Genomic DNA, 25546 nt, shown 5'->3' with positions numbered 1-25546 from the left:
GAATTTGAACCATCCCTTAAGTTATATATTCATCTTAGCTATCTTGCCATTCCTACTCTCTGACTAGCACGTGGCACAGGTAGCAATCCTAGAATTACTACCTTTGAGGTCCTACTTTTTACTTTAACTCCCAACTCCCTAATTTCAGTTTGAAGGGCCTCATTCTATTTCAAGTTTATACTTTTGGTGCCTATACGCACCACGACAGCTGGCTGTTGAGCCTCCCCCTCCAAAATGTCCTGCAGCAGCTCTGAAATATCCTTGACACTTGTACCATCCTGGACTCTTGTTTGCCACAGAAACACATATGTATTCCTCTTACAACTGAATCTCCTATCACTATAGCTCTGCCACTCTTTCTCCTGCCCACCTGTGCAGCAGTGCTAGCCACAGTGTCATGAACCTGGCTACTGCCGCCTTCACTTTGTGAGCTATTTCCCCCAACAGCGTACATCTGTTTTGGAGGGACTGCCTTCCTACTTTTCCTCTGTCTGGTTGTCACCCATTCCCTATCTTCCTCAGTGATTTTTATCTGCTGTGTGACCAACTAACTGAATCTGCTATCCACTATTCCCTCAGCCTTGTGGATGCTCTAAAGTGAATCCAGCTGCTGCTCCAGAGCTGTCAGGCGATCAGACAGGAGCTACAGCTGGACACACTGCCTGCACGTGAAGGAGTCAGGGACAATGGAAAGGTCACTGAGTTCCCACAATTTTAAGCTATTTGCTCTGTTGTCTTGAATCTATTGTGCTACGATCTGTACAGCCTTGTAAGGCTTTCAAATTGTAGATAACATTTTTCTTTGTTATATTTTTGTCTGACGTTAGTCAGTGCCTTATCAACATCTTTCTATAATCATTCTATATGTATGCTTTAGACAGAGCTCATACTTCATAAAATGTCACGAAACTGGAAGTGAAATATCAAAAAATGAAACTGGTTGGCAAAAGATCACAATACTTAAACTGCAACTCTGGGTTGACATAGCATAAAGAGTTCAGCTGGCATGCCATATCTGTTCAATTTGCAGCATAATTTAACTCTTGAGTACATGCAGAGAATTTGTTTCAATTAAACTTTGTTACATTAATCAAAAGGGGCCTGTTTATTGAATTGTTTTTAAACATAGCATTGCAGTTCTTTGTCAAATTAAGTGACCTAAATAGGCATATCTAGGAAGTATTGAATGGTTTCAGACAAGTAAGAAAAATACCTTTCGAAGATAATTCCCTGAGGTTTGATAAAATTAGACATTGTGGAGACAGGAGAAACAAAGCTGAGCATTGAATATGTTTCAAAACTGGAATGATGTCAAAATGACAAAGGGCACTCTACCTGAATGCATGGTATTCACAACAAGATAGGTGATCTAAAGGCACAAATAGGGGTGTATGAGTATGATCTAATTGCCAGAAACTTGGCTGCATGATGACTAGATTTGAGAACTGAATATTCAAGGATATTTGATATTTAAGAAGGACAAACAAGAGGAAAAGGATCTTACTGAATAGTGGAGCAAGCTTGAAGGTGTATTTCTGTACTGATTTTGTATGCTGCAAATGTTGAGATGTCACTTTGGAACCAAGATAAATCATGAAAAAATATGAAAGGTGCTTCCTGACTCTGCCAGAAGTCTTTGTTTTAAATGGAGTTTCCATGTAAACTCCAGTAATTCTTTCAATCGCTAGTTAATTTTATTTTAGGAGTGAATTGAAAATCCCATTCTTTGACACAAAGGGATAAATACAATTCAAAGGTGAGTTACTGGTGCTGGCATGTGAGAAAACTTAATTTATCTGATCGTAGATTTGATCAGCATGCCATTCGTTTTCTCTTGTCAGGTGACGGAACAAAAATTTTGTGAATCATAGTAGTAGCACTTTTTGACAACAAGGAAGTAAATGCTAGTGCAGTACACATTTAGAAAAATATGCAGGAAATGTCCTGGAGCAACTGGCATTTTGTTAAGGTCACTGGGTAAGAAATCTGGTGAGCCTGACTAATGTTCTGGGCACTTGGGCTTGTGTCTGTGAATAGGAATTCAGTAAAAACCCAGATTTTAAAAAAGCAGCAGAATAAAGCATAGCCACCATATAAACATTGTAGATCGTCATAAAACAGATCTGGTTCACTGATGTCCTTAGGAAGGAAACCTGTCGTCCTCACCTGGTCTGGTCTACATAGAGTCATAGAGTTGTACAGCATGGAAACAGACCCTTCGGTCCAACCAATCAATGCCGACCAGATATCCCAACCCAATCTAGTCCCATCTGCCCCTTCCTATTCATATACCCATCCAAATGCCTCTTAAATGTTGCAATTGTACCAGCCTCCATCACTTCCTCTGGCAACTCATTCCATACACGTACCACCCTCTGCATGAAAATGTTGCCTCGTAGGTCTCATTTATATCTTTCCCCTCTCACCCTAAACCTATGCCCTCTAGTTCAGGACTCCCCGACCCCAGGGAAAAGACTTTGCCTATTTACCCTATCCATGCCCCTCATAATTTTGTAAACCTCTATAAGGTTACCCCTCAGCCTCCGACGCTCCAGGGAAAACAGCCCCAGCCTGTTCAGCCTCTCCCTACAGCTCAAATCCTCCAACCCTGGCAACATCCTTGTAATCTTTTCACAACATCTTTCCGATAAGAAGGAGGCCAGAATTGCATGCAATATTCCAACAGTGGCCTCCATCTGCCACTTCTCAGCCCATTGGCCCATCTGGTTAAGATCCTGTTGTAATCTGAGGTAACCTTCTTCGCTGTCCACTACACCTCCAATTTTGGTGTCATCTGCAAACTTACTAACTGTACCTCTTATGCTCGCTTCCAAATCATTTATATAAATGACAAAAAGTAGAGGACCCAGCACCGATCCTTGTGGCACTCCACTGGTCACTCCAAACCCACAGCAATGTGGTTGACTTTTAAATATCTTCTGAAAGCAAGCCACTTACTTCAAGGGCTATTTGGATAGGCAATAAATGCTGACCCACACAGTGACTCCTACATTGCATGAACAAATAATAAAAAATAAAAGTAGAGCTCAGTTTACAAACTATTATTGAACTAAGCTGGATTGTGATAATATAGTGAAATTTTATGGAGGATTCATCAGGTTGTTGTTGTATTATTTCCCCAAAGCAACTGAACGGCTTTTTACCCTTATATTTTAGAAAGAAAATCTAACATGAACACGATATTCGCAATGTTCTGAAATTGAATAAAACATAAGTATTAGCACACTAGATACTTTTACCTTTTTTCTGTCAGAACAAAAGCGAACTTTGAAGTACTAGCACACTGGATTTATGCTACAAAGACAGCCCGCGGTTTGTGATACAGTTCCTGTATATTTGCATCAAGATAGATACACAATTGAAACACCAATCAAAATGCCCAGGAAATTGTGGAAATTTGAGTTCTATGTGAGTTACTCGTACAGGCATAATATGTCCAAATCTCAATTGTTAATTGGTGTCCAACTTTGAATATGCCACCTTTTATAATGATGGCCCCACCATTGTTGTATAACGTTATGTATACTTCCTTTAAGACCTTCTTTATTTTCCATTCACACACTATATTAAAACTGAAGTTTATCTGATTAAAAGCCCCCCAAGTGTATGAATGATGGGGAAAGGAGTTGAAAACTAACCTCTAATGTATATGCTATGATGCAAGTTCAGTGTTTTCATTTGATTCTGATTATTTGTACTGCTTGTAGTGAAGTTTCGAGGAAATTTGAACAAAACTTAATATTGACTGATATTGGGTGCATTTACAGATCTGATTTACAAGTTGTGCTCAAGGAGGCAATCCCAGACTATGTTGAGCAATATATTTTATTTGTAGACTTGGGAGGAGGACTTTCTTCTTTACCTTCATTAGGTACAATTTACTTATGGCCAACTTATCACTCCATATTTCTTGAACTCATTCACTGGCACACCAGAAGTATTCATACAAAGTCCAAGAAATTGCATTTTAATTGTTCCTGAAACTTTAAACATACAGACCCCAAAGAGGTAAATAATACTTTTAAGAACATATTTTGAAATGATGATGACAGAACCCTGCAATTAACAGGGAGCCTCAGAATTTATTGTAAAAATTATTCAAAATAAGGCAGAACACTTAATCCAAGTTATTACCCAACTTCAGCTTTATATTGTGTTGTCATTCAAAAGCAGCTTATTTGGAAACAGATTAGCAAACTGCTTAATTGCAAAGCTGGAACTGGCCAGAACCTTGGATAAAGGTTAAGTAACTATGGCACTGTTGTACAAACTTGTAACGTCACAAATTCTCACGAATACCAAAGTATGAGAGAGGCCCCAGTGTTTTCATCATGAATTCAGTCAGATTCACAGCTAATTTGGAAATAACTGTAGGGAAGTGATCCTCAATAACACAATTGAAGCTGTTACACTTTTTAGTAACTTGTGGTACCTCCTGAAAATAATCGTGCTCTTAAAAAATTGACCTTTTTGGGGCAAGCAATCAATGTTCACTTAAAACATCAGCAATACAACACAAACTTCAATTTACTGTACTTTTATAGCAATTAGAAAGCTTTATTGACCACGAAAAAATGTGCTGCTTTCTCAGTTGGAGTAATAAATCAGATAATGATGCAACATTTATGCATAAAATTCTGAAGTAGGTTTAGCTTTCAAAAAATTAAAAATTATTGCTAAAAAGCCATCTTCAATTTTGTTCTAGAGCAATGTTGAAAATTCCTGGGACTCTCAGCACACAGGCAATTCTATAATTGGCACAGAGTTAAAAAAAATCAGAACGAAAAATAAAAACTTGACTTTAGTATCCAACCAGTTTTCTTTTTTGTTACTATGCATTTTTAAAACATTTACAAACAATTGCAATAGTTTACTTACCAGCAATGAAATCTGTCCTTCTCTGACTATGTTTAAAATACTTTTGACATTTTTTGCTTCCTCACTTGTCTCTCCAGATCTTCCCATGCTAATCCCATTTTTATTAGTATTTCCTTCTTCTAGTTTGCTCTCAGCTGGGGTTTGCAGAGACAATGTCTTTGGTCGAGCGTTTTGCAGTGTACCACTCATCTTGTGTCCATGTGAATTAACAAACAAACTTGAAGTTCTGCTAGCCAAATCTTTTTCCTCAGCTTCAGCATTATATATTACATTACAGCCATTTGGTGATTCAGAGCCCTCTAAGCTGCCAGTTGCTTGCTTGTGAGGTTTTGTGACAACTGGTTTTGCTCTCCTCAACTCCAAACTATTTACTGGTGACAGAATACAAAACTGTGTTACGTTGGTTGGTGAGTTCTCATGCTTCACTGCTGAGCAGATCCTGCTGCCATCATCTCTCATTTCCATGCCTGGCATTTTCTCTGAGGCAACCTTTGTGTAAGGACTACATCTTTGGGAAGGAAAGTGGTTTAATTTAATGTAAGGCACATCCAAAATTTCATCCATATCCAAATCATAATGTTCAAGTTCACCAAGCAAAATGCTGGTGCCAGTGTCTTTGATTTTAAATAACTGTCCATTGTTGTAACAGAAGGTATCAGGCTCACTTGGATTTTCAGTATCATCTTGCTTTTGATAGTTACTCTTGAGTTTATGCTGTTCAGTATCTCTATCATTTTCAGGGCTTTCTGGTTGGTGCTTCAGAGGTGAAACTCTTTTCACAGGTCTGAATTTACTGTACACATCTGCCGTGCCTTTGGTTTTTATTCCACTGCTAACTGACGATGTACCTCCCGAAGGCCAATTTGAACTAGAAACTTAATATTAAATTAAAATAATTAGTAAAATAACAAGTTCAGATACTGTTCTTAGAATAAAAATATAAGCTCCTTAAACATTCTGTATAGAAGAACCACTTTCAATAACAGCACTAAAAATAAGATAATTCAGTGTATTGTGATTCTGCCAAGATGTACCAAGATTTGAATTTAATGTTATTTTATCCACTCATGGGATGCAGACATCACTGGCTGGCCAGCAATTATTGCCTGCCCTTAGTTGCCTTGAGAAGTTGATGGTGAACTGCCTTCTTAAATTGCAGTTCATGTGCTGTGGGTAGACTTACAATGTCCTTAGAGAGGCAATTCCAGATTTTGACCCAGTCACAGTGAAGGATCAGTGATACATTTCCAAGTCAGAATGGTGAGCATCTTGGAGGGGAACTTACAGGTGGTAGTGTTCCCATGTATCTGCTGCCCTTGTCCTTCTAGGTGGAAGTGGTCATGGGTTAGAAGGTGCTGTCTAAGGATCTTTGGGGATGCCAACTGCAAGAACTGCTGGCCTGTAATTGTCTGCCAGCTTACCTTGGGTTTCAAGGGATTTGATTTTGGTGAATCGCCCACCACTGCCCTCCAAATTGCCTGATTAGAGGAAAATGTGGCATGCCTTGCTGTGTTTCGTGTTTCACAAGTAAAATATTTCAAAAGATTTTCCCATATAAACGAGGGAGCAATAATCATTATTTTAAGTACTATTGGACCTTACACATTTATCTGCTTAATGAGTAAAATATAGTATCAGAGACACAAGAATTAATGGATTGTCTTTCTGCACTTAGCCTCAAACTTTTATTGGCAGTTTTCAACTTAAAGCCAAATTTAAATACTGTAGTCAATATATCAATAGTTACTTGTCTATTGAGGAAGGCATTTATCAGATTATGAACAATATACTGTCTAAATACATACTTGTTTATAGACTCATAAACAATGCATACTTTTTTAGGGATGGAAAAATAACTTGCAGCTTACCAAACATACAAAAATGTTATAGCTTACCAACAGCCTAGTAACTTTATACAGGGAATCCATTGTGCTTTTCTAGATCCAGTGCGCAAGAGTTAGTGTTCACAGGGCTGTGCTTTTATATTGGTTTTATTTACATGTGAAATTCTTTCCAAGTGATACGGAAAAATAGATGCCAGATGTTTCGCAGCTGTTTTCAACTGACAGGAACCATTAAAGACCTTGAGGCAGACAAATCCTGTCCAGGGTTTATGAAAACAATTCCTTGCAAAGGCAGATCCAGACCTTCAAAAGTTGGCAACATTTTGATTTTGCTATTCCTATTCCATTATTCTTTCCCTTATCATACACACATAGTTCAAAGGAAATCTTCAAAACTTTCCTCATGTGGTAAATGTATGAGGAATTATGTTCAGTGCAAAACCTACTTCCAATTTGATAAGTGTGACGCAATCAATTAGGTAGAGTCAGTGGTTAATCAGTCAGAACAAACCTAACCAGATAAAATGAATACATCTCCTTGCTTCCTTCCTGCATTGTTATTAATCTGAATTTATGAACAATAACTAAATCACGAAAGGTCTTTCTTGCTTCTAAATGAAGAACACTCAACCACTTCTATATTACATGGGAAGAAGAATTTTGCAGTCTCCTATGGGTTATTTGAAATTTGCGGAGGGGGGGACCACCATCAAATACAGTAGATGCCTTTCACGCTTCCTATTCACCTACTTGTTCCTGGTCTGATTACTACTTGCTGAGTAGAAATCAACATCTCTGGCCGCCTTGCTACTTTCTACCAATCAAGGCTCTTAAGTGGTCAACTAACAGTTATGTAAGGGTCACTTCTTTCCAGCCACAATTTTCCACTGTGAGGAAGTGGCTGGCAATGAGCAGGAAGCCTGACAGGTAAACCTGTTTGGGCCTTTGGCTAAAATCAAAGGGAGCTGTCTCCCAAAGCTCTGTCCATCAAGCCTGTGCAGCACATCCTCATCTCAGTCCCCACTTTACAGAGTCCTTCCATCGCACCAAGAATCCCCAATTAATTTACCTGTCATCCAGCTCCTAACTGAATGCAATCCCAGCTGTACCCACTGAATCAGGTGGCACAAGTGTGACAAGATAAACCAGCAGCTCTTCAAATCGGGACCTCAATGTAAATTGGCTGAGAGTTAAGGGTGACATTTTTGACAGCCCCACCACTCATAAAATACTGCCTTAGTTGTTGAAATAATTAACTCTTAATAATGGGCATTAGCATATAAGAAAAAGATATTAGGAAAGTGACACAGTCCTCAAAGAATATAAACAAAGCAGGAGAGAACTTAAACATGGAGTTAGAAGGGCTAAAAGGGGCCATGAAATGTCCTCAGCAAACAGATTAAGGAAAATCCCAAGGCACTTTGTATGTATATAAGGGGCAAGTGGTAGCTATAGAAAGGATAGATCTACTCAAAGACAAAGAAGGAAATTTATGCACGGAGCCAATGGAAGTGGGTGAGGTCTTAATGAATAACTTGCATCGGTACTCACAAAGAAGAAGCAAATGGTGGATTGTGAGTCCAGAGAGTAGTATGTTGATATTCTAGGGCATGTCAATATAAAAAAGATGTTGGATCTTTTGAAAAGCATTAAAGTAGACAAGTCAGCTGGACCTGGTGGGATCTGTTCTAGAATACTCAGTGAGGAAGGTGAGGAAATTATTGGGGCCTTGTACAAAATCTGCATATCCTCATTTGTCACAGAAAAGGTCCCAGAGGGCTGGAGAATAGTTCATGATGTTCCTTGTTAAAGAAAAGCAACAAGGATAATCTGAGAAATTACAGGCCGGTTGGCCAAAAATCATACAATTTTAGAATAACAACACTGTTTCTGAACAGATGGCATTACATGAATTTCAGATTTTGAGGAGAAATCCAATAATTTCAAGATTGGTTCTAATTCACATTCTGCACAGTAAAGCTTTTGCAGTGAGATAACCATCTTAAAACTTGCAGACAAGTACTCCAATGTTAACATGAAAGTGTGTATTTGAGATCAAATTCCATTTAAGGTAAATTGATTTTTGTTCTGATTTTTAACTTTTCACAAGTATTTTTACATGCAACTGAAACTAGTGAATAGCCTATTTTTCAATGATTGTTCTATTCTAAATGAACACATTTGTTTCCCAGCACATAAAAGTATTGCTGAAAAGAACAATGGATGAAAAAAAAATCACATTGAACAACTGTTTGTTATTGCAGAAACATCAAGTACAATAATTAAAATAATCATTAATCACATTTTATTTTAACAAGAGAAATAGCCACGCAATGTCAGATCCCCAATTTTCCCTCATATATGCTCTTAATGTCTTCCAAAATGTTACTTATTTGTCGCAAGTGGATAATGATAATTATTGAGAAACATACAAGAACATCTACTAGCAGATGTTTCAACAACACTGAGAAAGAATCACAGTTCACATATTCTACAAATGAGTTAAAGTTATCTTCCTTGAAAACTCAACTGGAAAACTAAAGGTCTTCATTAATACAACACTTTGCATTTCTCTTCCCCACATTTTACCTCTGTACATAGGATGCACCACAACCTCGGGGTCAACAACAAATAAGGCTAATTGCACAGCTACAACAGTGAAGTAACTGGTTATAGGTGGCTGACTTTTCTAGTGATTTTGATTTTATCTAACCAGAAAAGATGAAAATATATTTTCATAAGACAATTATTAAGCCAAGAGAGTGCAGGAGAAAGTCCATGGCTTTAATGAAAATATAAAAAATAATAAGATAGTGAAAGGAGCAGAGGTAGCAGTTAGAGAGAATTAAACAAACCTTCTTGTGAAGCTACAATGCCTAGTTAGGCTAATAAACAAGCATTTGCATCTGTGTTTATAAAGGAAGAGAATTCTATCAACCTAACATGAAAGGAGAAGGGGTAAAAAATTTGGAAAAGATAAATACAAACAACAATACATCTTTATGGCAGAAAACAAGAGATAGAGAAATTACATCACAGGGAAGCAGACAAACAGCTGCTCAGTAGCTGCTATTTTTCTTATAAAAACTAGGTAAGTTCAAATTGACTGATGCTGGAGTCCCAACTGTTCATAATCTATAATAATGACTCGTTGAAGGTCCAAATGTTTGGTTGCTAAACTTGCTAATAATACAAAGATGGGTGGGAAAGCAAATTCTGAAGAGCATATAACCTATCTACACCATTGTGCAAACACTTTAAATGAGTGAAGCACACACAGCTGATGGAGTATAATTTTTTTATTCAGTTGTGGTATGGGGTATTGCTGGCTGGGCCACTATTTGTTGCCCATCCCGAGGTGCCCTTGAGAAAGTGGTGATGAGTTGCCTTCTTAAACAGCTGCTGCCCATGAGCACAGATAGACCCATGTAATTTGAAGGGAGTTCCAGGACTTTGGCCCAGTTACACCAAAGGAACGACAATATATTTTCAAGTCAGGATGGTGAGTGGCTTGGAGAAGAACTTGTAGATGGTAGTGTTTCCATGCACCTGCTGCCTTTGTTCTTTTCGTGAAAGTAGTCATATGTTTAGATGATGATGGCTTAGGAGCCTTGATGTACGTTTGCAGTTCATCACGTAGACGGTACACTGCACTGCTACTGATTGTTGGTGGTGGTGGAGGAGTGTATGTTTGTGGACATGCTGTCAATCAAGTGGGCTGCTTTGTCCTGGATGATGTCAAGCTTCTTGAATGTCATTGAACCTGCACTCATACAGACAGGTGAGGGGTATTCCATCATACTCTTGACTCGAGTGCAAAGTTACTCAGTACAATAGTCCTAGCCTCTGAACTGCTCTTGAAGCCACAGTATTTATTTGGGTAGTTCAGTTCAGTTTCTGATCAATGGTAATACTCAGGATGTGGATGGGGGGAGTTCAATGATGTAATGCTGCTGAATGTCAAGGGTGGTTGTCTGGCATTGGTGTGGCACGAATATTATTTGTCAATTCTCAGCCTAAGCCTGGATATTGTCCAGGTTTTGCTGCATTTGTACATAGGCTGCTTCAGCACCTGAGAAGTTGTAAATGGTGCTAAACATCCCCACCTCTGACCTTATGATAGAGAGAAGCTCATTGATGCACACGTTTAAGGTTATTAGGCTCTGGACACTATCCTGGGGAGCTGCCACAGAGATGTCCTGGAGCTGAGATGACTGAGCTCTAATAACAAAGGCCATCTTCCTATGTGCCAAATATGACTTGAACTGGTGGAAAGTAACCCTCCCCCCCCCGATTCCCATTGACTCCAGGTTTGCTAGGGCACCTTAATGCCACACTCTGTCAAATGTGGCCTTGGCATCACCTCTGGAGTTCAGTTCTTCCGTCCATGTTCAACTAAGGCTGTCATGAGGTCATGAGCTGAGTAGCCCTGGCAGAACCCAAACTGGATGGTAGTGAGCAGCTTATTGCTGAGCAGGTTCTGCTTGATGGCACTGTTGATGACATCACTTAACTGATGATTGAGAGTCAACTGATGGGGCAGTAATTGGCCGGGTTGGATTCATTTGTTGTTTGTAGAACTCCAAGATACAGAGCTTGTGCATGAAGATCAAAAGGTTAGTCTGCAGGTACAGCAAATAATTAGGAAAGTTAGTAGAATGTTATCATTTATTGCAAAGGGAATGAATACAAAAGTAGAGAGTTTATGCTTCAGCTACACAGTGAACTTGTCCTGCTCCTGATTCATAGGTTGAATCATTGAAGTAGTTCAAGTCAAAGAGGCTTTAAAGTTAAGACCATAAGACAACAAGACCATAAAAAATACAAACAGGAGAAGACCTTTCATTCCCTTAAGCTACACTACAATCAACAGGTACTTGCTGATCCCAGGGAGAATTTTAACCTGTCTATCTTGGGAAGAAGAATAGAATGTTTATAAATGGAGGGAGTTTGCAGAACTCTGCAGTACAGATGGATCTGGGCAACATTCCTGGAGATTTGTGTGTTGTTGAGGTTTGAATCTGCACTTCCCAGAACATGAATCACAACAAGTTATTGTCCAAGTACAGCGAGTATAAGAAAGGCAAATGAAATTTTATTGTTTATTGCGAGGAAAATGGTATATAAAAGTTCAGTATTTTTGCTAAAGTTGTACAAGCCTTTGCTCAGATCAGATCTGGAGTACTGTCTACAGTTTTGGTCTCATTACTTAAGAAATATAACTGCACAAGAACAATTTGCACAAGACTTTTCAAAAATATTAAGTCATAGGATGTGGGCATTGCTGGCTGGGCCAGCATTTATTAACCATCACTAATAGCCTTTGAGAAGGTGTGGGTGAACTGCCTTCTAGAACAGCTGCAGTCCATCTACCGCAGGTACACCCACAATGCCATTAAGGACAGAATTCCATGATTTTGATCCAGTGACACTGAAGGAACAGTGATTAGATTAGATTAGATTCCCTACAGATTAGATTAGATTAGATTCCCTACAGTGTGGAAACAGGCCCTTCGGCCCAACAAGTCCACACCGACCCGCCGAAGCGTAACCCACCCAGACCCATTCTCCTACATTTACCCCTTCAACTAATACTACGGACAATTTAATGTGTGGCCAATTCACCTAACCTGCACATTTTTGGACTGTGGGAGGAAACCGGAGCACCCGGAGATAACCCACGCAGACACGGGGAGAATGTGAAAACTCCACACCGAGAGTCGCCTGAGGCGGGAATTGAACCCGGGTCTCTGGTGCTGCGAGGCAGCAGTGCTAACCGCTGTGCCACCGTGCCGCCGACGGTATATTTCTATGTTAGAAGTGGGGAACTTGCAGGTGGTGTTGTTCCCATCTACCTGCTGCCTTTGTACAGTTAGACAGTAGTAGTCATGGGTTTTGAAGGTGCAGTCTCAGGAGCTTTAATGAATTTATGGAGTGCATCTTGCAGATGGTAAACTGGTGCTATTGAATGTTGTTGTTGGAGGGAGGAAATGTCTGTGGATGTGGTGCCAATCAACTGGGCTCCATTATCCTGGATGGCCTTTGATCTGAGCAAAGGCTTGTACAACTTTAGCAAAAATACTGTACTTTTATATACCATTTTCCTCGCAATAAACAATAAAATTTCATTTGCCTTTCTTAGACTCGCTGTACTTGGACAATAACTTGTTGTGATTCATATTCTGGGAAGTGCAGATCCAAACCTCAACAACACACAAATCTCCGGGAATGTTGCCCAGATCCATCTGTACTGCAGAGTTCTGCAAACTCCCTCCATTTATAAACATGCTATTCTTCTTCCCAAGATAGACAGGTTAAAATTCTCCCCGGGATCAGCAAGTACCTGTTGATTGTGGTGCAGTTTAAGGGAATGAAAGGTCTTCTCCTGTTTGTATTTTTTATGGTCTTGTTGTCTTATGGTCTTAACTTTAAAGCCTCTTTGACTTGAACTGCCTCAATGATTCAACCTATGAATCAGGAGCAGGACAAGTTCACGTTGTTGGAGCAGCACTCCAGACAAGTGGGATGTAGTCCATTAAACTTCTGATTTGCACCTTGCTTTCTTTTCTATTCATTTATGGGACATGGGCTTTGCTGGCTGTCCCTAGTTACCTTTGAGAAGGTGGTGGAAAGCTTAAATTAGTCATATTCTAAAGGTAAACTCAGAGTACCATTACAGAGAATATTCTAGATTATAGATGGTGAACAGGTTTTAGAAAGTCAGGAGGTAAGTTACTCTGTGCAAGATTCCAAGCCTCGAGCCAATTTTTTTTGGACACATTATCTATATGACTAGTCCAGGTTTAGTTTCTTGTCAATGATAACCACATTATTACTGGAGCATTGAAGGTCAAGTAGCGATGATTCAATTCTTTCTTGTTGGAGATGATCACTGCCTCGTACTTGTGTGGCACAAATATTCCTCGCCATTTTTCAGCCCAAGCCTGCATACTGTCTTGATCTTACCGCATTTGGACATGGACTGCTTCATTATCCGACCTTAAGATGGAAGGGCCACCACTGACAAAGAGTTGAAGATGGCTGGGCTGAGTATATGCCCCTGAGGAAGTCTTACAGAGATGTCATGGAGCCATCAAGTCTGACCTCTAACAACCACAACTGCCTTCCTTTGTGAAAGGTATGATTCCAACCAGTGGAGAGATTTCCCAATTCCCATTGATTCCAGTTTTCCTAGGCCTCCTTGATGCCACAATATGTCAACTGAGGCCTTGTTGATTAGGGCAGTCACTCTCACCTTACCCCGTGAATTCAGCTCCTTTGTTCATATGTGAATTTACGTCATAATCGGTTTAGGAGCTGAGTGCTCCTGGTGGAACCCAAACTGATCAAGCAGTTGCTTGATCAAACTGCTTATGCCAACTTCCACTATTATACAAACAATTGAAAATAGACTGTTGCAGCGGTAATTAGCTGGGTTATATTTGTCCTGTTCTTTGTGTACAGGTTATACCTGGATAATTTTCAACATTGTCATGTAGATGCCAATACTGTAGTTGTACAGCAACAGCTTGGCAAGGGGAATGGAAAGCTCTGGAGTACTATTGCTGGAATACTGTCAGGGCCCATAGGTTTTGCAATATCCAATGCATCCAATCATTTCTTGATATCACATGGAGTGATTAAAAATAGTTGAAGATTGACATTTATGATGCTGGGGACCTCTTGGGGAAGCCAAGATGGATCATTCACTTGTACTTCTGATCGAGGTTGTTGTGAATGATTCAGAATGATGTGCTGGGCTCCCCATATCGAGAACAGAGATATTTTATGGAGCCGCTACTTCTGGTACATTCTTTAATTATCATGACTAGATGTAGCAAGACTGCAGAGCTTAGATTTGGTCAGTTGTCTGAGGATTGCTTAACCCTATGACTTACTGTTTAGCATGCAAGTAGTCCTCTGTTGTAGCTTCAAGTTGACACCTCAGTTTTAGGTATGGCCACTGCTGCTCCTGATATGCCCTCATACACTCTTCATAGCACCAAGGTTCATTCCAAGAATTGACGGTAACAGAGAAGGGATATGCTAGGCCATGAGATTGAGTAGAATTCAGCCGCTAATGGCCCATAGTACTGCATTGATGCAGTTTAGGGGGGAAGGGCAGGAAAGTGGATATGAGGAGGGGGGGATCAGTTATGAGCCTATTGAGTGACAGAGCAGGCTTGAAGGGATAGTCCTGTTCCTATTTCTTATAGTCTTGCTGTGAGTCTGGAGCCACATGTAGGCTAGACCAGGTAAAGATGGCAGTTGCCTTCCCTGAAGGACTTTAGGAATCAAGTGGGTTTTTCATAATAACTGGCAATAGTCGTCATTGTCATCATCATGCTTTTAATCCCAGGTTTAAACTGAATTCCAATTCTACCACCCGCTTTGGTGGGATTCTAACCCAGGTTCCCAGAACATACCTATGTCCATGTATTACTAATCCAATAACAATAGCAATAGGCTATTGTTTCCTCCTAATCATATCCGATTACTGCAATGATAAGGTTATCTTATATGAAATTTTTATACACATTGAGTCTGTATTATTGGAATTTCGAAGAATGGAAGCTGCACCTTTGAAACATAAAAGTCCTCAGGGAACTTGACAGGGTGCATGTTGAGGGAATATGTCTCTTTCTGGTCAAGACTAAAATTAAAGGGCACGATTTTAAAAATGTGGTCTCCCACTTAAACTGCGTATGAGGAGTCATTTGTTTTCTCTGAAGGTTATTAATCTGTGAATTCTCTTCTGCAGAGCAGTGGAAGCAGTGTCCGAGTTAGATTGACTACCTTGCCAATCAAGTGTGCAGAGCTAGGCAGGGAAATGAAGTTGAAGCCATAATCAATCAAATCAGTCATAATTATAGAAAATGGCAAAGCAGGTCAAAGGGCCAAAAGACCTACTCCTATTCATTATTCACATGTTCATATAAAGAGAAGTTATTTAAAACAAAAACATTCAAAATAGAAATTCGGCCTAGATAGGATTTACTTATTGAGGGAAGAATGGCAAAAAAAGCAATGGCTCTCACTATAATCTTTAATATCTTCTCAGTTAAGGGAATTATGCCATTAGTGATCTAAGCCATCTGATTTCCGTATATTTTAAAATTTCATTTATTTAATGTTTGGGGTTTAAATTTTGAGTTAGCAACAATTGGGTTTTCTGCACGTTGACTGATAATTATTTCTATTGCCATGTTAATTTCCTTAAAAATAGCTTGAGGGAGTACTTTTGCATCCTGATGGGATTTGTTTACTTTAGGATTTTAGGATCCAGGAAGGCAGACAATTGTAACTTAAGGTTTCTATTAAAAATTTATGGACTGGGTTTTTTTAAGCTTGGGGAAACATTCTATCTTAGAGAGTTCGTTGTTGCAGTTTTACACATTGTGGGGTTGTTCTGTGAAGTCCTTGCTTGGAGATGCACATATAGAGCAGTGCCTTGACAAAGTGAGACTATAGCAAAACTAGATTATCTTAAGAATAAGGAATTGCTGATTATCCTTACACTTTCATTTTGGGATGAAGCCCATTAGAGGACTTGAAACTCCGAGGTTCCAGTCTAAGAGTTTAAGTTACAGTTTTCTTAAACATATCAAAGTATTGCAGAAAGGGATTCTGTTGAGAGTACAATACAAGGGTTCACAAGGTTAATTCTAGGGATGAAAGGCTTGTTTTATGAGGAGAGTTGAACTGTTGTGACCTATACTCATTATAGATTCAAAGAATGAGAGGAGATTTAATTGAGATATAAAATGCTAAAGGGTACTGACAAAGTAGACACAGAGTGAATGTTTCCCCTTGTAGGGCAATATAGAATGAGAGGTCATAGTTTTAGGCAAAGGGGTAGCAGATTTAAAAGAGATGAAGAGAAATGACTTCTCTCAAAAGGTTGTGAATCTGTGGAATTGTCTAACAATCTGAAATAAATAAAAGCAGATTAATGGTGTACAAAACCCATTAATTCTAAATCCTGACCTCAAAAATGTTTTTAAAATAAATCGTCATGACTACAGAAATGCTTGCAAGTTAATTATATGTACAAATCCTGCCATTTAAATTATACCTGCATCAAATCTCATCTAACATGTATTTTTTTTGTGAGACACAGTGAAAGACACAAGGTGTATAAATCTTTGTTCAATTTCTACCACCAGGAAGAAAAGAAACACCCAAGTGGCCAGTGACAAGCAGTACCCTTCACATCAAAGGGCAATGCTGCATGATCAAACAGTGAAGGGGAGAACATGTATCTTTACAGTGAAATTAGACCATTTAATACCCAGGTGCAGCTAGTTTGTTTGTCAAAATGAGCTCTGCTTTACTTAATGGGCTTTGCATGTAAATTATTCAGCTGAAAATTCAGGTAATTTACTGCTGGTGGTTAACAGGTGTAAAAAAAAACCTATGCTGAAAATGTGTTGCTGGAAAAGCGCAGCAGGTCAGGCAGCATCCAAGGAACAGGAGAATTGACATTTCGGGCATAAGCTCTTCTTCAGGAATGAGGAAAGTGTGCCCAGCAGGCTAAAGATAAAAGGTAGGGAGGAGGGACTTGGGGGAGGGGCGTTGGAAATGTGATAGGTGGAAGGAGGTCAAGGTGAGGGTGATAGGCCGGAGTGGGGTGGGGGCGGAGAGGTCAGGAAGAAGATTGCAGGTTAGGAAGGCGGTGCTGAGTTCGAGGGATTTGACTGAGACAAGGTGGGGGGAGGGGAAATGAGGAAACTGGAGAAATCGGAGTTCATCCCTTGTGGTTGGAGGGTTCCTAGGCGGAAGATGAGGCGCTCTTGGTCTGGCGATGGGTGATTTGGTCAAGGGGGAACAAAAGTTCAGTTGTGTGCAAAACCAACTCTGAATATAAGAAAAGGAAAACAGAAAGAGCCGTGGCCTCCGTGTCAGTCACTGTGAAAATGGCAAATGCTGTACAATGTAACATCCTGGCAGTTATGAAGATATATAAAGTTTGTGAAAAATAGAAAGGAACAATATTATGAAAATTTATTATATTGGGAAGTGTGGGTATACAAAGGTACCTAGGTGAACTTGTATAACAGTTAATGAAAGTAGACAGGCAGATGCAGAAGGCACTTAGGAAGTCGAACAGTGCATTGGCCTTCATTGCAAGAGTATTTGAGCTCAGATATACCAATGTAATCATGGAACATAGAATCCCTACCGTGTAGAAACAGGCTATTAGGCCCAACAAGTCCACACCAACCCTTCAAACAGTATCCCACCCAGTCCCATTCCCCTACCCTATTGCTTTACGTTAACCCTAATGCACCTAACCGACACATCCCTGAAGACAATGGGCAATTTAGCATGGCCAATTCACCCAACCTGCACATCTTTGAACTGTGGGAGGAAACCGGAGCACTTGGAGAAAACCCAGGCAGAAATGGGGAGAATGTGCAAACTCCACAGAGACAGTCACCTAATTCTGGAATCGAACCCAAGTCCCGAGCACTGTGAGGCAGCAACGCTAACCGCTGAGCTACTGTGCTACTGTTTTCCTTACTCAGTTACACAGGGCCTTAGTGAGGCTGTCTGAAGTCTACATGCAGTTGTGGTCTCCCTACATAAGAAAGGATAGACATGCCATAGAGGGAGCAAAATGAAGGTCACCAGACTGGGGCCGGTGGAACAGTCTTATGAGGAGAGATTGGTTTGACTGGGCATCTATATTCACTAGAGTTTTAAGGAGCTTTTATATTTTGTAGATTGTTTTTACAACCAAGCATGGTAAATAGTTGGGACTCAAATTTGCTTTAACATATTCTGGAACTTATTTTTTTTAAGTTCAAAGGAAACATCCATAGCTGAGAATTTGAGTGGGCAATCCTGCGAAATCCTTGGAATAGGATGGCCATAAGAAAAGTGCTCATGAAAAGGAAAGAATATATAGTGAACTAGATTACCTTAGAGTGAAGCATTTGTGTTAGCTTCAGACCAGAAGTATTGGGATAAAATTCTGAAGAGGTTATTTAAAGTGGAGTACATAACTACAGGAAGAAGCTATTTACAGTTCCAGTTTAAAAGTTTAAACTGCAAGTGACTTACACTTACCAAGGTGGGAGACACAAGCATGCTGATGTTAGTATTAAACGAGTAGCATTTTGGATACTTCATCCAAATTTGTTTTGGGTACTGTACAAAAATAGTTTGGATCTTTGTAATTTATAAAAGATGTATTTTGGAATTTGTGATCATACTTTTGCTGGACATTTAAAAATCTTTCATCATGTATTATAATTAGATGGAACTTTCTATTCTATCTTCATTTCTATTATAATTAATTTACATGTTAATGTTAAAGCAATGTCTATAGCATTGTACACTGATGTTCCAAGTGAGAAACCACTCTGTTAAAACCACAGTAAGAATATGATGTATTAAGCCATGTTCCTGAAATAACTCCAGAGCCAGTATCCCGTCACCAAGTCACCCTTTATTCACATGCGGAGAATCTTTGATCCAGCTCCCTCAGAGGGGGAAATAAAGCATTCCATCCCCCGCGGTGTCCACCTCTCCTGAAAGGCATCAAGAGCAATGGTGGACACTGCATATTCTCTCTCCAATGTCACCCGTGCTCCAACTTAACCCATAAGAGGGGCAGGAAGTTGGCAGACCCCCTCCACGGCCTGCTGCCTGGACCTATTTATATCCAGCCTTGCCACGCACAGCAGCAGACTCACAAGAAGGTCCTCTCATCTGCCCACTCCCCTCCACACCAGGTGCCCAAATATCAGGCACATGGAGCTGAAAATACTCCTGTTCTTATCACCCTGATTGGACCAGATGACCAGCCTCAATCTAAGGATTTCACAAGACTACCCCACTTGGAATCAAAAGTCTCTCAGCCATGGGGATTTCCCCTGAGTTTAAGAAAAAAACAAGTTCCAGAACTTGTTAAAGCAAATGTTGAGACCGTATTATTTACCATGGTTGGTTGTAAAACAATCTAAATTGAAGTCGTCCATTAATGGCGTACAGAACCTGTTAATTCTCAATCGTTATTCCATGAGATTCACCTAGCTGACCTCTTCACGATCACCGTGTCCCTGCTCGGAGTCAGAGGACACAAACAGGTTTTTTTTTGTAGCTCCTCCTGGGGCGTTTTAGCACCGGCTTAGGTTCCTCCAACTCTGCCTCTGATATGGGTGACTCGTAACGCACAGAAGCCTGCCCCTTGCACCTGGATCATCTCAGATGAAATTCATTCTCTTCTTCAGGTCACAAGGGCGGCAATACCCACCGTATCCATCTCAGATTCGGAGGTATCTTCAACGTTTGACAGGAAGGGAGAACCCTAGGGTTCCAGAACAGTTGGAAAGGCTGTCCGGGAGCCAGGCATGTTTTGCTCTTGCACCGTTTGCGACTTTGCAGCTTTAATATGGTCCAAATGCTTGTTCAGAACCAAATCCAAAGTCTGATATTGTCCGCCTTGACTAGAAGTGTGCCCAGAAATATTAAAATTATTATGGACTTTTCCAGTGGTAGTACCAATGGTGGTCTATCTGCCAGTGTGAGGCAGCTCAGTGCATCCACATTTACTACTTGGCCTCGGGAAGGGTGTTATAACTTCTACTTACTAGTATTTAGAATTAGAGCCCACCCCAGAACTCAGCCTGTAGCCATGGGCACCACTGCCTTGTCCTCCTTAAGAAGACCTAGCACGGGTTAGTAGTCCATTATGATTACAAATTTATGTTGGCAAAGGTATTGGTGGAACATCCTGATTCCAAATATGACTGTCAAACCTTCTTTCTCTATTTGGGCATATTTACGCTCTGCATTAGCCAATGTCCTGGATACAAATGTTATTGAGCATTCCTCTCCTTTGGGCCACTTATGAGCCACCTTGATGCTGTACAGGGGGTCATCACATGTCAATAACAGATCTCACTTGAGATCATAGTGTGAAAACACCTAGGAGGATGATAGTTGTTTCTTCATTTTCCTTAAAATTATAGCTGGGCTACAGGATCATTTCCAAGACTGACTTTATTGGTCAGGGTTAAAATCACACAACACCAGGTTATAGTCTGACAGGTTTATTTGGAAGTACAAGCTTTCAGATTGCTGCTCCTTCATCAGGTAGCTCATGGGGCAGGATCACAGGACACAGAATTTATAGTAAAAGATCAACATGTCATACAACTGATGCAATGTAATGAACAAAGCTAGTTTTAATTAGTCAGTGCATTGAGTTTAGGAGTTTTGCAGGTCATTTTTCAGCTGTACAGGACATTAGTTGGGTCACTTTTGGAATACTTTGTTCAATATTAGTCTCCCTGCTATAGGAAAGATATTGTTAAACTTGAGAGGATTCAGAAAAGATTTACAAAGATGCTGTCAGGGTTGTATAGTTTGAGCTATTGGAAGAGGCTGAATAAATTGGGACTATTTTCCCCATTGGAGCATCAAAGACTGAGGGGTGACCTTATAAAAGCTTATAAAATCATGAGGGGCATGGACAGGGTGAATAGTTGAGATCTTTTCCCCAAGGTAGAGGAGTCTAAAACTAGACAGCATAAATTTAGGATGAGAGGGAAAAGATTTAAAAGGGACCTAAAGAACAACTTTTTCACGCATGGTGCATGTGAGGGAATGAGCTGCCACAGCAAGTGGTGGAGGCTGGTACAATTACAACATTTAAAAGGCATCTGGATGGGCACATGAATAAGAAGGGATATGGGTCAAATGCTGACAAATGGGACTAGATTAATTTCGGATATCTGGTCAGCATGGACGAGTTAACCAAAGAGTCTGTTTCTGTGCTGTACATATCTATGACATTTATTTAAGAGTTGATGCAAAGCTGTCAGGATGGAGGATAGATTATGTATGAACTTGCCACAATAATTCACCAGCCCAAGGAAAGACCTAAGTTCCAGAACAGATGTGCAAGCTGAGGCACCTTAATCAGCCTTACTTTATCTTCCTCTGTAACCTGGTCTTGTTGACTCTGTAGTGCAAGTAGTTCACTTGGGGTGCTTAGAACACACATTTTTCGTTTCTAAGGCATATGGCCACCTGGGAGAAATGTCTAAGGATTATGTCCAAGTGCTCTTTATTGGTTTTCTCTGTTATTAGCACATTATCTAGATAAATAACAACCAGGGTTAACCTTATAAAATAGTTTCAATCATCTGCTGAAACATTGCACAGACAGATGTTACAACAAATGGCAATCTTATATATTAGTACAAACTTTATGGGAATTAACTGTAGCATACTTCTGGGAATCCTCCTCTAACCGCAATTGCAGGTACAAATGGTTCATGTCCAGCTTCACGAAGCACAGCACCCCCTGCCAGCTTTGCATATAAATTCTCTATGTGAGGCATTGGATATTTATCCAGTTGTAAAAAATGGTTTACCATTTGTTTAAAATCCCCACAAAGGTGACTCTGGGCGGGTCTTACAGAATCATGGAATTGCAAGGTGGCCTTGACTCCTTTGATAGTCCCTGGACCCCTTTGATAGTCCCTGGACCTTCCTGACAAACTTCCAGATATTTAACCAAGACTTCATTCAAGCATCCATGTTCTAATCAAAAAATGTTGAGCCAATCTACATGAATCTTTCTCAACCAATTTCACCCCATCAAGCTTGGGCCTGAGGCTTTTACTACAATCAGTGGTAACTGAACCAGCTCCTTCTCTTAAGAGACCAGAACCGAAGTTGTACCCTTAATCTGTAAACATTCCCTGATATTGGTTGTCACTCTAACTGAGGTCTTGTGCAAACTTAAGGGTTGGACTCCAGTGCAAATTTTGTTAGACACTGATTGTGCGATCACTGAAAAGGCTGCACTGGTATCGACTTCCATTAGAACCCGGTGACTATTTACCCAGACATTTATTTTGTTTGGTTCTGATTTGGATGTTACTAAGCGATTTAGTTGTTCCAAACTAGATGTAGTTGGACTTTCTAGGTTGTGCACACTCTTGAATTACCAGCCTATGAGTTGTCTTACCCAATTTAGGTCTACTGGGACTCTTTTGCTGTGTCAAGTTTACATACTGGCAGCAACTACAATAGCTTGCTGGCCTGAATGCTGAAGAAAATTTTAACCGTTTGTCTTTGTTTTAAGGTTTTGCTGTGGGCTGACCTAGGGTCCCTCTCTTCAGGATATATCCAAAGTGACATGCTGCAATTGCCTTGACCCAAGTCATGTTCCCCAAGCTCAGTGGGACTGGCAAAGGTGTCCACTTCCATTGGAATATTCTGTAATTCATACGCTCCATTTGATGCATTTTTCAATGATAAAGCCAGTTGTAATGCTAGTTGAAGACAGGTTGAGCTTCAGATAGTACACAATTTAGCATGGTTACATCAATATTCCACAAACATCAATATCCAACAACCATCTCTCAGCATCTCATTCAGGATTAAATCAAAGTCACATGCGACTGCCAGTCGTGTTAACCTTGTTAAAAATCCTGATAGAAATTCCCCAAGTTCTCGAATTGCCAAGTAAAACCAATAGCATCTCAGAACTGAAGGAGACTTGGGATTGTAATATTCCTTAACTGAATTGGTCAACTCTTGAAAGGTTTTAATATCTGGTGCCTCAGGCTTCTAATAACCAAAACGCTGCAGGTCCACAAGCTGTCAGGAGAATTACTTGTTGCTTTTATCTGCCCCAATCTTATTTGCCCAGAAAAAATAATGCATTCTTTCCACATTCTGAGCCCAGTCATCGACGGCAAGATCAAACAAGTCAAGCTTGCCAAATAACGGCATGAAAACAGCAATGTTTTACCCAACTGAAAGATGACTTTTGAGAGCGAATTTCAACAGGAGAGTACTTTTTTCTCATTGCCACTGAAATAACTCCACAGAAACTGGTATTCCATCAGCAAACCACTCTTTATTTACATATGGAGAACCCTTGATACTGACCCAGCTTCGTCAGAGCCATCTCTCAGAGTGTCACAGGATGTCAGACACTCTTGTTTTTATCTGTCAACCAGGGCTCCCTGATTAGACCAGATTAACAGCCCTAATCAGGAAAATCATATTCTGTAAGGTCTACCTGGTTGACTTCATTACAATCACTACAGCTCCTTTCTGGGATCAGACAAGTGTCAAGTGGTGCATCTTGGAAGGAAGAATGACCAAAAAAAGCTCCCCCTACTTAATGTAGGCATATTCATGGTAATTCAATTTGCCTGCTATACATAATAGCTGGTGTAACACAAGACAGAATTTCCAGGTGAGTATTACTGTCACATAATGATCAGTCATGAAATTAAAACTGTATACTTATAAAAATTAGAAAATGCAAAATGAAACAAATTTCCATAGTGATACATATCTAATGAAAAGATAAAAACATGTAAAAGGTAAAAGCAGTTAAATTAACCAAACGCTGTCATTAGCTCATGCATTCATTTGTCTACTGATCTTTGTAATGTGTTCTGTTAACTGACAATCTCTCAAAATTGTTATAATCTTGGAGGCTCTGCATTTCATGTAGGTTATGAGAATTCACTTAGTTTACATTGTATTAGCTCAGCTACCTTTAATGTTGATTGAAAGAATTGTTAAAATTATTTCTGAGCAGTTAATCCTATTTTAACTTGATTCTCTGTGTTAGTAGTACCCAGAGGAGTCTAATTAAGTTGATTCTGGCTGGTTGAGCAACAATTTTCAAACTTCAAAATGGGATAACAGTGGGACAAACCCAGGGAAGTACTGCTTTAAGTCAACAAGATCCAAAAAAGCATAGAGGACAAAGGTAAGAAATTTTAACTTTACAAATCACTGGCTAAACCTCAGCTGGAGCACTGGTGTCCAATTTTGGGCTCTAGGCCTAAGGACACCAGTGAATTTTTTGTGAAGAGCCAAAGTAGAATATTAATACTTAGGAAGCGAAGATGGTTTTTGTTAGAGCAAAGAAAGATATGAAGGAAAGGTACTCAAAATTATGCAGGAGATAGAGTGAAATTAATTCTATTGGCATTAAGATGATAACCGACTGTACAAATTTAAGAGCACCAGCATAAGAACCAGAAAGCAAGGCCTTTTTATTAAACATTGAATTACTGAGTCTGTAATCCTGGTTCTAAAGAAGGTGAAGAAAGAAAGGTCAGTAGTAACACTGAAAGGGGGAGAAAATAATTGTAGAACACTGGGAAGCAATGATGCTCATAAGATATTTATTTCTTGGTTAAGAAAAAGAAGGAAGCATATGTCAGGTATAGACAGGATAGATCGAGTGAATCCTTAGAAGAGTATAAAGAAAGTAGGAGTAGACTTAAGAGGGAAATCAGGAGGGCAAAACGGGGACATGAGATAGCTTTGGCAAATAGAATTAAGGAGAATCCAAAGGGTTTTTACAAATATATTAAGGACAAAAGGGTAACTAGGGAGAGAATAGGGCCCCTCAAAGATCAGCAAGGCGGCCTTTGTGTGGAGCCACAGAAAATGGGGGAGAAACTAAATGAATATTTTGCAACAGTATTTACTGTGGAAAAGGATATGGGAAGATATACACTGTAGGAAAATAGATGGTGACATCTTGCAAAATGTCCAGATTACAGAGGAGGATGTGCTGGATGTCTTGAAACGGGTAAAGGTGGATAAATCCCCAGGACCTGATCAGGTCTACCTGAGAACTCTGTGGGAAGCTAGAGAAGTGATTGCTCGGCCTCTTGCTGAGATATTTATATCATCGATAGTCACAGGTGAGGTACCGGAAGACTGGAGGTTGGCAAATGTGGTGCACTGTTTAAGAAGGGTGGTAAGGACAAGCCAGGGAACTATAGACCAGTGAGCCTGACCTC

The 25546-nt window shown here is 39.9% G+C and overlaps 1 protein-coding gene across 1 annotated transcript in view; it reads right to left on the bottom strand.

Moving 5' to 3' along the window:
- Nucleotides 1-25546, bottom strand: part of LOC122557327 (synuclein, alpha interacting protein) — a 156977-nt gene that overhangs the window by 67735 nt on the left and 63696 nt on the right. The window contains exon 4 of the mRNA XM_043704919.1: nucleotides 4900-5774. Coding sequence (XP_043560854.1) covers nucleotides 4900-5774 — 875 coding nt within the window. The remainder of the gene's footprint in view (nucleotides 1-4899; nucleotides 5775-25546) is intronic.

The sequence above is a fragment of the Chiloscyllium plagiosum genome, chromosome 2 (assembly GCF_004010195.1).
Source record: "Chiloscyllium plagiosum isolate BGI_BamShark_2017 chromosome 2, ASM401019v2, whole genome shotgun sequence".
Lineage (NCBI taxonomy): Eukaryota > Metazoa > Chordata > Chondrichthyes > Orectolobiformes > Hemiscylliidae > Chiloscyllium > Chiloscyllium plagiosum.
This window is presented reverse-complemented; position numbering and strand designations above follow the sequence as displayed.